Source organism: Priapulus caudatus, unplaced genomic scaffold (genome assembly GCF_000485595.1).
Source record: "Priapulus caudatus unplaced genomic scaffold, Priapulus_caudatus-5.0.1 Scaffold454, whole genome shotgun sequence".
In the NCBI taxonomy this organism is placed as follows: domain Eukaryota; kingdom Metazoa; phylum Priapulida; class Priapulimorpha; order Priapulimorphida; family Priapulidae; genus Priapulus; species Priapulus caudatus.
Window position 1 is genome coordinate 134586 of NW_014577515.1, and position 12997 is coordinate 147582.

General features: G+C 43.3%; 2 protein-coding genes across 3 annotated transcripts in view; one reads left to right on the forward strand and one right to left on the reverse strand.

Moving 5' to 3' along the window:
* The window catches only part of LOC106810565, a 17054-nt gene extending 15034 nt beyond the window's left edge, over nt 1–2020 (forward strand). The window contains exon 3 of the mRNA XM_014813951.1: nt 1–2020. This exon is cut by the window's left edge and continues 202 nt beyond it. Coding sequence (XP_014669437.1) covers nt 1–2020 — 2020 coding nt within the window.
* Nucleotides 2021–4670: 2650 nt separating this feature from the next.
* LOC106810572 (thioredoxin-like protein 1) overlaps nt 4671–12997 on the reverse strand; it is an 8612-nt gene continuing 285 nt past the window's right edge. The window contains exons 2-9 of one of the 2 annotated variants that reach the window (XM_014813965.1): nt 9817–9913; nt 8910–9095; nt 8462–8584; nt 8135–8295; nt 7817–7895; nt 7103–7207; nt 6214–6246; nt 4671–5160 (exon numbers count right to left, since the gene is read on the reverse strand). In XM_014813965.1, coding sequence (XP_014669451.1) covers nt 6217–6246; nt 7103–7207; nt 7817–7895; nt 8135–8295; nt 8462–8584; nt 8910–9095; nt 9817–9913 — 781 coding nt within the window. In that variant the 3' untranslated portion in view covers nt 4671–5160; nt 6214–6216. Of the gene's footprint in view, nt 5161–5293; nt 6247–7102; nt 7208–7816; nt 7896–8134; nt 8296–8461; nt 8585–8909; nt 9096–9816; nt 9914–12997 lie in introns of those variants that run through there. The other variant, XM_014813964.1, reaches the window with a different exon arrangement.

Genomic DNA, 12997 nt, shown 5'->3' on the forward strand with positions numbered 1-12997 from the left:
CCCGTCCGTCTTCTGGTCGTCGAACAAGGCGTTCAGCCTCATGTTCTCGTCGTTCCTCGTGCTCAGCGCCACCTACCAGGCGATCTCGTTCTGCGGCTTCTGCATTCTGCACAAGATCCACGTGTTCGGCGTGCGCAACGTGCTCGACGACCGCCCCCTGCTGCTCAACACGCCGCAGAACGTGTTCGCCTACCTGCTCGTCAGCGCGCTCGTCTTCTTCTCGCCGGCGATCCCCTTCTGGTACGGCGTCGTCAAGTACAACCACAGCCTGGCGCGGCAGCGCGAGAAGCACTGCGTCTACCGCAACGCGACGAGCAAGTTCCACGTCTACCGGCCGCACCTGTGCGCAATGGCGACGCTCATACTCACCGCCGCCTGCAAGGCGCCGCTCGTGTACGACGCGCTCGTCTTCTACTCGAAGATTCCGTCGTACGTCGTCGGCATGGCGATCAGCGTCGACATCTGCTACCTGATGCTCTGGATTCTGCTCTGGTTCGTTCTGACCGTCAAGCGCACGTGGACGTTCCGCATCGAGTTCGCCGAGATGGCGAAGAAGTCTCCCAACTCGCTCATCAGCGGCCGCAGCATCGAGAAGACGAACCTGCTCGTGTTGGAGGCGCCCGACTACCGCGATCCGGCGAAGAAGAGCCTGCTGAATCTGCTGCACGTGCAGAAGGCGCCCGCCAACAACAACGACAACTGGAAGCACTCGCTGAAGCGCGGACGCGGCAGCATCGGCAGCGCCAAGAAGTACCGCATCTCGCTGCACGACGACGACGACGCCGACGCGAGGTCGCGTGCGACGCCGACGGGCGAGCACACAACGCGCGGCATCAACATCAGCGGTCCGATCCGCTCCGTGTTCGACACCGTGCCTCTAGCGCCGATGATCCCTCACAGCTTCCCGTCGACGCCGTCCCCGGAGGAGGTGCCTCCACCCACTGATGAGGAGAATGAGGAGGAAGTCGCCGCAGCTGCTATGCCCAACGGCTGGGGAAGCGAGTGCGAGAATCTCCTGCGACAGGTCAGCCGCGGCCACTACACGCCCAATGTATCGAACATGAAGAATCTCGGTCGCGCAAGAGATCCGACCTTCGCCACCCATGCCGACGACGACTACGACGACGTATTTCGCGTGAGCCGCACCAGCAGTCAGCCGTTTCTCGGCCCCGAGCAGCAGCAGCGGCGGGCGCGGCCGGAGGCGTGCGGCACCGTGCGCAAGCCGCGCCCGCGCGTGCCCAACTACGCGCGCAGAAGCCAGACGCTGCACTACGGGCGCAGCAAGCACCGGCCGCCCGTGCCGCCGACCCTCAATAGCGCCGTCGAGATGCTGCGACAGTGCCAGTTTCAGAACGCCTTCTACTACGTGCCCGACACGGCGCCGGTGACGAGGACCGAGCTGAGTGGAAGCGGCGGCGGCGGCAGCGGCTACGGAGACGACGCCCACATCTACGACCGCAGCACGAACATGCGCATGACGTCGTTCACGGACAAGCCCGACTTTCCGCACGGCGACGACGGACAGTTCCCGAATCCGCCCGACGATCACGTGTTCAGCGATCCCGACTACACGGAGATACCCGAAGAGACACCGGAAACAATCGAGGATGGACAGGAGCAGCAAGGGGAAGAAGAGGAGGAGGATGATGAGGGGGAGGGCGAGGAGGCCGAGGATGAACTGGAGGGGGAAGACGAGGAAGGAGAGGATCAAGAAGAGCAGACGCCACCAAACATGCGGCGCCAGAGAAGAGACTCGGCAAATTACTCGTTGACTGACTCGAATGGTAATGATGACTCAGATCATTACAACTACAGCAACGGTCAGGCGTATAACAATATGCAATACGCATATCCGCAAAAGATGGCGAAACAAGAGCCATCTAAAAGTGACTTTAATGACAGTGACTATCGGCGATTGAATGGCTACAACGTTTCAAATGTCTATCCACAACGCAGTTCGGGTAGTACTACTGCCGACGACATAGCATATGCCTACAGATACAGTGACTGTGGGATGTAGCTTCACGTGTGTGTTGGACACCTGATTTTATCCTTTGTGCATTGGCACATATTAGGGGCCAAACACAGTATCTAAACAGTATTCTTTCCGTGCATGCTACCTAGTCAGCCACACTGCATGCAGTAAAGCTTGGACTGAGAAGGGGAATTTTATATAGCCCATAGAAAGTGGTTTACTGCATACGAGTGCTGGCCGTGATTTTATAACCATATTGTCGCCGAGTCGAAAGGACATTGACCTATTCTTTGTAAGGTCTAGCCATATACACCTGTCTGGCAATCTAGGCAGTTTTCCTATATAGAATGCAATGGGTTTTAACTCGGCCATTGTAGCAAATAGTACAATATACGCAAGCATATAAGATAAGGAGCTAAATGTAAATAAAATGTATTTTCTGCAGCGTACACGCGACTGATCGCCTTCTTCGTTCCTAAAGACTTTTTGTGTAGGTTTGGAGTGTGTATTGTGACTTGTGGCTTGCACGACCCAACACAACGTAAAGAAAGCGTTTCTCTATTATATTAACATTTAAGAAAGTATTTAGACCTAAACTAAGAGTAAGTATTGTTGCCTAAATTAACGTCATCATTGTGTTGCTGCTATATTTAAACATAAATCGTATAGATGTCGTAATGTCTTAATTATATAGTTAGAACATAGTTGAAACGTATTTATGATTTTTGCACTATATTTAAGAAAACTATTTAATATCTGATCAACGGGACGGATAACAATGCCATCTGTCGGGTGTTTTTACTGCATTTCGTTCGCTTGATCTCAATCCTACAACAGCTCACGCGTCGATCACTCGGAATTTACGCTCAGCGTTTTTGAAGGGCATAATTATAGTCGGCTTGCATGGGGTGCGGTAGGCGAGAAATGACAAGAATTATACAGAGAACGCGAGAATGGCAGGCTCAGTCACATAGTATCGTGGTGTAGACGCGAAAAGTATGTTAAGTGATTAGGCTTTGCTAAAGACTGCTTAGTAACCTCTACTCCAATGAGCTCCGATGTCGTTTTCAGCGATTTCACGTGACGGACAAGTGACTAGAACATGCCGAACAACCGGCTGTTCAACCATGGCCGCCAAGGACAAAAAAACAGTTCCGTAAAAAATCATGATATCGAACACAATTTTCTCGACTTCGGCGAAAAGTATGAAACGTAGAAATTTACCATGCGTTCGCTGTAACCTTTCCACATAGCGGAACGTAGACGACAGGATAAGATAATAATAAAATCAAGAGTTAATAATACCTCTTATTATAGCTATTGGGTATTATTAGCTCTTGATAAACGTACAATTCCATAATAGCACGTATCGACTCAGCGCGATACGGCTAACCGAAGAACGTGTGTTGCCTTTTAGCTGCGCTGACTTCCTTCCGAAAGCGCTTTGCATCGGCGTAGCATACGCCCTTACATCACGCGCGCTCGCTCAGCGAGCTCTTCTCTCGTGTACATATAGCATAGCGTTGTCTTTGTCGGAGCTGTACTCGCTCTTGTATCTATTTATAGCAATAAACCCATAAAAAGTGTAAATTCATCCCTGCTTCGCATCTGGTTTTTTTCGACCACTCGACGCGGGGAGCATCCACTTGGGGATGACGCGCGCGATGGCATCCATTATGATGAGATTGGTTTTCAAGTTTTATTTTCGAGGCTTTTGAGCTCAACGCTGCAGCAGGAGCAGAAGCAACAATAACAGCAACAGGAGTAGTAGTGGTAGTAGGTGATGGTGGTGGTGGCGACGGCAGCAGCAGCAGCAGCAGTAGTAGTAATAGTAGTAGTAGTAGCAGCAATAGTAGCAGCATTGTCATACTAAAGCAGTAACAGCAGCAGCAGTAGAAGTGACAGCATTGGCAGCAGCAGCACCATTGGTAGCAGCAGCAGCATTATCAGTAACAGCAGCAGCAGCAGCATTGGCAGCAGCATTGGCAGCAGCAGCAGCAATGGCAGCAACAGCAGCAGCATTGGCAGCATTGGCAGCAGCAGCATTAGCAGTAACAGCAGCAGCAGCATTGGTAGCATTGGCGGCAGCAGTAGCAGCAGCATTGTGGTAGGATTGGCAGCAGCAGCAGCAACAGCAGCATTGCTAGCATTGGCAGCAGCAGCAGCAGCAGCATTAGCAGCAACAGCAGCAGCAGCAGCTCTAGTCTCGAGCCAGTTTCCTGCCCCCCGCAACATGATAGCACCCATGTCAAAGGACTCGCGTCGTCTTGGCTCGTCTTCGGCGCAGATGTGTGGGGGCAAGGGTTACACACGAGCACCACGCCGGGGACTCCGGGAGCCCCACCAAAAGTCACCATCGCAGGTTTGGAGACTCGCCAAGTCACTTATCGCCTTTTACCGCAATCCTAAACAGGGGTGGCTCCAGGAATTCGGAAAGGAAGGAGTTTGTTGTATGAAGACCGAAGGGGGAATGTGTAGGGGGACTAGCATACGTACCAACACATTTCATTTTCTTCTGAGTATTCTGTTGTAATCTTATGCATTTTGACCAATTTCTGTTCTAAAGTACTGAATTCTATTTAAGCTAAGACGTTTTTACCACACATTGGGAAAAATTTGGCTGGCAGTCACAAGTGGGTATGGGGGGCCTGATCCTGTGAATCACCTTCTGATACCAACCCAGCCTACAGTGTAGTATTGCACAGTGTATATTGTCTTTATTTATTAAAAAATACGAGATGCCGTGTAATTGTTCTCCATGTCAATCGGCACGTGTTACATACATCTGCGACAGCGAGGGAGATACCACAAATCATGCATCACATTCGAACACGTTTATAATAATGATGAAAAACAATGTGATAAACGCAGCGACTTAGCGACCTTGAATCAGCTCATCGGCTAATGTCGAGATCACCTCATTGCGGTCACAACAAAAGACACCAGAACGGTGGCGATATTAAAACCTGCTGCTGCTATAGCTGGTGCATGTCAGCCATTGCCTCTCCCTCGCATACATCTTCTCTCCCGACATGTGGAATCACCGTGTGTTCCCTGTCGCTTCCGACTGCTATGAGCAGCATGCCACCCCCGCTGTCCAGACACGCCTGAACACGCTTCTCTGGCACTTGACAAGATGCAGAATCGCGTACTTTTGGTGTTGTGCCAGTGCGGAAATCTTACACCTGCAGGGTAAATTTCAGAGGAAGCTACATGAGCACAGCTAGACTCTCAATAATTTATTTTGACTACCAGTATCCTCTGTCGTTTTTTGTACCGTACAGTGTTGTAGGAGGAAAAAATAATATCAACAGCCTATTTCACTATTTTGTTCATATGCATAGCTTTTTATGGTGGATGAACCATAAACAGTAAAAATTACACAATTGCTTATTGTCAATTATATATGCTGCCACAAAAGTCTTGGTGTAATTTCAATGTCACAGTCAGAAACCTTAAAGTAAGACAAGATATGGTACAAAGAACTTTTACAATAATAAATAGTTTGCTCGAAAACAGCTTTCAAACACATTGTTCGCTGCAAATAGTGCTGAAAATTGAACCAACACAAAAAACAACAGAGTACCACTAGTGATATCATGAAAAGATTTATTCCTGGATGGCTGCATAATGCTTCACTTGTTATAAATATGAGAGAAATCTGGCCCTTGAGAACGTTAAAATACACCACATTGGATCCACTCCACCAGTCTATACAGGGAGTTCTAAATGCATCTCATTACGACCTTCATGTTAATTTAGCATAAAATCTTCAGTAAACTTCTCAGTACGTAGTCGCTTGGCACCACAAGCGCCATCTACATTCTTTAATATTATTTCAGCAAAGCAACTGTTAACTCAAATCCAAAGCAATCCATGTTTTGACAAAATGAAAGTAGGGATAGAAATATCATAATATGTACATGAACCTCTTTATACACATTTGTTAAATTCAAACACAGTATATAAGGCTCCTTTTTAAACATGTCTAAACCATGCTTAGATTTTATGGGAATAAAACAAAATCATCATGTCTGTTGCATTTTTCATGAAAACATTGTATGTGTGATACTGAAAATCTGTACAAACGTGACCTTAATAAGTTACATGCATGTATTAGTAAGTAAGCAATAAAAGTTTTAACAAGGTGTAACTTGTCAATGGCAATGCAGACGTATAATCGGCACTTATACTTTGCATTCACTGCTATTGGAGGTTCTAGATATGTTAATGTTTACCTATCAGTGACTTTCTCCTTGCTTGCCTGCAACCTGTGAAAACACAAGAATGTTGTTATTTTACTCTGCTTAAAGTTACATTGGAGAAAATCAAGACAGACAGTGAACATTTACATACATGTGCAGATACACAAAGATTACACTGTGTAAATAACACTAGCATATAATACAACAATTTAACCGATTTCAATAAAATAAAGTCTCTGTTAATTTACATGTGCAAATTATGTTAAATAGTGATAAAGCTGACACCACTTTGCACAGAATTTTGATTGCTAAAGCCCGGCGCACATTGCCAAACATTTTGCTCAAAAACATTATCGTAGCAATGTTCCATGAAATGTTCAGCAATGCGCGGTGAAAAAAGTCGCCGAACATTTGTTCCGAACAACGTTTCTGAAGATCGGAAATGTTTGATATCTCGAACATTGTTTGTCGAATGTTCGTCAATGTGCGCTGAATGTCGAACAATTCTAGGAACATTTGTAAAGTAGTAACCAATAGCAGCACGATATGTGGTCACATAATTTTTTAGCCCAATCATGCGCCGATCACGTGGCTCTTTACAACACAGCTATTAGACGGCGCCACGAGGTTGTTCGCTGCAAAATGTTCGGCAATGTGCGCTCAGCAGTTGTTCACCGCACATTGCCAGACAAAAACATTTGTTCGGACGAACATTTTTTTGGGAAAATGTTCAGCAATGTGCGCCAGGCTTAAGCAATCATTCTAAAATTGCATGATGTAAATTTTAATGGTTTTAGAGAAGTGCACCTTTTGAGTCGTGATGCTTTTTTGACACTACACAACGAGGTCAGAATGGTTTGATTTAGAAATTTATCTCACGATTAAAAGCATAAATGATTTTAACCCTAGAAAGATGACTTACCCTTTTGAAGTCACTCATGTTTGTGGTTGCTTGTGGCGATCCAACAAAGACCAGGTGATCGATGCGTGTCACTTCAGCATCACCCAAATTATTTTTAACAAAAAGCTATTGAAAGAAAACAATAGAATAATTATAATTACAACTATAGTAACCAAATTGTATCAGTGGGCAAAGTAAAGAATCAATCTGCTGATAGCTGCACACAACCTTGCTCTTAATGCAAGAAGCAATACAGTAATAACTCGTATTAAAAAAATTCATGCATACAGAAGTAACGGTTGTACACACATATCTGTGACCTGAATCTTTCATTTTTTATTGAAAATTCATTTCTACAAAGAGGTTTTTGTGCAAAGAAGTAGGTTGATCTCTCTTAATACAAGCACAAACATGAAGCAAATAAACACAGGGGGCATATAATTGATGTGCGAATTTATGTAAACCACGATATTGTAGCGAAGGGTAAAAACCTATTAAAATGCTTCATCCCAACAATGCCTGTGGAAATATTTCCATGTTTTCATTCTTGCTCTTAAGTTAAAGCTTTGTTAAATCAACTTCACTCCATATTGTAGGACACTGGTTAAAATAAGTAGCTAATTTACCAATGAATCCTCGGAACTGATTACAACATTGTATATTTCTTATATGTAAACAGATTCCGTGCATAGCTTCTTGTAGGTGACTGCCAAACAATGAACTATTTAAACTTACCGTTATGTTATTGACATTCTGAAACTTCACGAATCGTAGAGGTATTAGCTCTCCTTCCATAAGATCTTCTTCAGCTAGGCTGGAAAACAAACAGGAAATATCACTATTTATTGTGTAAAGCACTCCATACATACCAAATACTTAAACACACCAAACAATATACAAGTGGCCAGATATATATATATATATGCATGCATATATATACAAGATGCATATATATATATCTGTTCAGTAACAACACTGCTTGTTATAGTACCATGCATTATTAAATAAACATTCACACTCTTGAGTTTACAGAATAATAAACACAGCACTTACTCAATGGCTTGTACTGGTGTCATCGAGTCAGCTGAATCAAAGTCTAGGGTGCGAGTCTGGTTAACAAACATCTTAATGGTTTTAGGGCCATTCTCAGCTGGTCCCTTGATTTTTAATGAATGAAGCTTTATTGCTTGATTAAATGTGATAGCCATTATCAACTGCAAGAAAAAAGATGCATAGTTGATAAGCACCTAATACCACATAGCATGCTTGAACCAAAAATGTACAATGATCATAGGATCACTACAAATTTTAACAACAACATGATCATAGCACAGTATGTGTCAGCTTCTTTCTATGTTGCGCTTTGGTACTAGTACAAACCTGTTCATCACAGTCTGACTCCAAATACACCCCGCCACTCTGCAGGCAGTTTGCAAATGGATGATCATCTGAATCATTGAGACACTCACTGCCTGCTTTATTGATAAATGTGACAAGGTCCATCTAAAAATATTATATCATCATATCATTATAATACATTTATGGAGCCATAGTCTCCAAATATTCTACAATTAACATTGAATGCTGTCTCTCTATGTTGTTATAGAAAGTAATGAAATGCTTCTTAAATAATTTTATCAAGAGTACTCTTTTCTTTATACATTTGCACAAATTTTCATTTTATAAAGCAAATGTTCAATTCTCGTCTTTCCACAAGCACCCATGAAGATTAACTGATATTCATAAGTCACAAAGCAATGCAATCAATGTATATGTGTGTAAATTAAAAAACCTTCAATCATACATCAACACAAATTAGACCACGTACATGTCCATCAGGATATGAACTCTTATCTCCTCCTTCCTCCTGCGAAGCAACATCATCACCATACAACCTCTTGATTTTATCTTCCAAAGCTACAGGGTCAGCACCTCTCAGCATATCCAATTTAACTTTACTACGGAAGAAGATAAATGTTGGCATGGCCTGGATTCCATTCCCTGCAGCCGTTTGCTGAAAAGAACGAAAGATTTCTGGATGCTCACATAAATGCATGCAAACAAGAACACAAGAGCAAATCAACATTATTACATGGCCTAAATATTTTACTGATTATATCATACATCCACATGTAAAACACACCCACACAGAAGAAATTAACATATTAGCATGCTAATTAACATGAGTGACTATTGATTGCAATTTCAAATATTGTAATAGTTGAAATACCATTGCTTATGCTATTGCGGTAATTAAAAAACCGCTATGCACATACTTATTGCTATATGAAAAAACTACGATACTATTAATGTATTATGAAAATAGATATTATAATGTTATAACACTTGTATGGTATTATTGCTTAAAGCCTTGTTTTGGTCACATTATTTGCTAGACTGGTGCCCTGTCATTCTATTCACACACTTGTGCATACCAACATAGATGTACAAGTGCACCACGTGTCCACAATGACGGAAGTGTCAGCAATGCATTTGATCCATAGTTATGCGCAAAAACATATATTTTGCACTAAATAAACTTACCTGGTATTTTAACATTGCAACTATTAAAAACTATTGATTGATTATTGAATTATCAGCACTAATTATCACTATTTTACTTTGCCCTCGGTGTCTTGTTATTGAGCAAAATAGATTGATGCATCCTTACATTCCTACTAATCAGTTATGAAATGTGTATGGGTACAAGAAATAAGTGACAAAAATATACATACCCTGCATTGGTCCACGTCCACTTTGAGAAACACAGCTGCTGGGTATTTCCCACTCAACTCAGCAAAGATTGGAGCTATCCTCTGGCATGGTCCACACCTGTTGAAACATTCACATACATAGTTGTTATATATGTGTTGTATTACTCGGATAACTAATGCAAAAAAATATCTACGATAGTTAACTTTCATCTGCAATTGGTTGCATTCGAACATGTCGAGGTACCAACACATGAATTTGCTCTTGCAGGTAACCATCATGAGCAATCACACATCCAGTGTTTGACAAATGTGATTGCAAATTGACAAGGCCTAAGATAAAATATTGCTTGTTTCCCCTTTACCGACCGACTCGCCAAAACGCCGCTACTCGACACATTTCGTTTTGAAAAAAAATAAAATAAAATTTGTTTCGCAAAAACACATGTACACAAAACAGAAATATACAATATACATACACAGATCTTGTCAAAACAAAATAAAAAAGATTTTTCACCTACCTACCTACTCGGTACCCTGAGAGGCAAGTAGGTAAAGGGGAAACAAACAACTTTTTAAGGGTGGCCCAATACATGGAAATTACATGTACGTGGCTGTTTCACATAGCCTACATAACAGAACTACCTACTAGCACATACCTCTGCAGCGCTTCGCTCTGTAACAGGGCTATACAGTAATATTTGAGGGAATCCATAGAGGAATCTTTGTAACATTGCAAGCTATGCTGTAGCAAAATGTACAAGAAAAGAGACCCTAGGTGGCCACACAAGTGTTGGCTTGATACTGCCAAACAAATTCGAACTCAATTTTTTTAATATTTGGCAAAATTTGGCCATTTATTGACTGTAAATATTCTCACAATATTCACCTGATCCAGATAAAATACTTCAAAATAATTTCTTGTTATTATGTTATAGTAGTGTTGTCAATCGGTTGTAATTTCGTAATCGATCATCGGTTGGACCCAAGTAACCGATGATCGGTTACAATCGGTTACTCGGGGTGTTGAATGCCTGCGTGTGCGTAACGTCGTGTGCATGTACGTGTGTGCATGTATGTGCTTGTTTAGCCCTGTTTTACTGTTTGTTTTGCACTGTTTACTACTGTGTGTATAATACATGTACTGATTCTCTTCTTTTTTTTTGGATGAAATTGATTATGGATTTTGATAACCAAGCGCTTGGTTCGAGCCACTGTTCAACCGATGATCGAGTATAATCGATGATCGTGACATCACTAAGCGCTTGGTTCGAGCCACTGTTCAACCGATGATCGAGTATAATCGATGATCGTGACATCACTATGTTATAGTTATCGGATTGGCTGGAGGTACGGCAGCCGTATCTCCAATTTACGAGGCTGCAGGTACGGCAGCCCATTTGCGCATGCGTCGCTTTCCCACAAAATAATGCCGTTGGAAATTAATTTACGATTTAAGAGTTTTGATGAGCTAGAAAACACTCGGATTAAGTATGAAAATGAACATTATTGTGCCAGCTAGCCTACACCAGTTGGTTGGGATTGATTGTCGGTTCAGATGCAAAAGATTGAAAGCAAAAGGTTATACACCATAGATTAATTGGGTACTATGACATAAGATAGCCAAGCCGGTTTAGATTTGGTGTTAGGTTTAGTTAGTTAGTTCCTGTGCCTATATGGCGCATAGGGCGGTGTCTATCTCCGTTTCAGTAACGCTGAGGCCTAGCACCTGCTTTCAAAGTAAATGCTACAGTATGGGGTTAGTCCACTGGTAGCACTGTGAGTTAGCTTGCCACACTCTGTCTCAATTTAAATTTTATGGTTTTTTTGATATTTTCTTCCACATGTGGATGTTTGAACAGCGTGTGCAAAGTGGCTGTGTAAATTTCCACACGCAATTCGCATTGTTCGCTTGATTGTTTGCTTGGATGCATTGTATTTGTTTCTCAGCTCGCATATCAGGCAGCTCCAGCTCGCACATACATATATGCGAGCTGCCTGATATGCAAGCTGCGAGCTGAGAACAAAATACAATGCGTCCAAGCGAACAATCAAGCGAACAATGCGAGTTGCGTGTGGAAGGCTCCGCACACGCTTGTTCAAACTTCCACATGTGGAAGAAAAGATCAAACACGTGATATTTTCCACACGACCCAGATCGAGGGATTTTGCATCCGCACACGCTGTGAAAGTTGCTGCGCCATCGTCCACACGTGGTCGATGGCACAGCAAGTTCCACAGCAAGTGCGGCAGGCTTTAGATTTAGGGTTAATACCTATCCTAGATAGTTTTTGCAGTCACGGCGAGGCGCCGCATGAGCAAATGGACTGCCGTACCCGCAGCCTGTTATAAGATGGTAGTTTGATTCAAATTACACTGCATTTACATTTGCTTTGCTACTGTTAGTAATGCAAGTGAATCTCCACAGTACTCAGAGTCAGAGAAAACTCACTTCGAGCGAACGTGTAACTATACAATTGAATTAGGTTTTAATTCCGCAGTGGCTGGAGGTACGGCAGCCGTCGTTCGTTGAAGCCCCTTTTTGGCGTTAGGGTTAGGGTTCTAGCTCATCTAAACTCTCAAATCGTAAATTTATTTCCCAAGGCGTTATTTCGAAATCTGGCGCCACACGCCGCCATCTTTGTCTCGTTAAGTATGAAAGCGAATGGACTGCCGTACCTCCAGCCTCGAGACATTAAGGGCACGTTTGTTTGGTCGGATCCACGGATCTCAATCCGATGAATTCGTTGATCTGACTGTTTGTTTGGTCGGATCACTTAATCTCGATCCACCGAACCCGACCCTGCTAGCGAAGCGGATACGAACGAGATCCAATATGGCGGGCCGCGCCTCAGCCAATCACAGCTTGTTCTTTGTTATGAACCATCCCGTGATAGGTCACAGTGAAACGTGAACCGGTGAAAGTGAGTTTGCGTTTGTTTGGTCGGATCAGGATCACATGATCTCGATCAGACAGATTCGTCCCAAACAAACACGCCCTAAGATACAGCTGCCGTAACTGTAGCCACAGCATTTTAATTAGGCCATGTCAGTTTGTTTGAAAGTTCAAACGCAGGGAAGAAACAAATTAAAGTCCACGCTATGTAAACGCTACAGAACTGTACTGCTACTAGTATTAGTAAGTTTGTCGTACCAAAACTTGGAATCTGCACAATCTCGAGATTGTGCAGCGATTGTGCTGCCC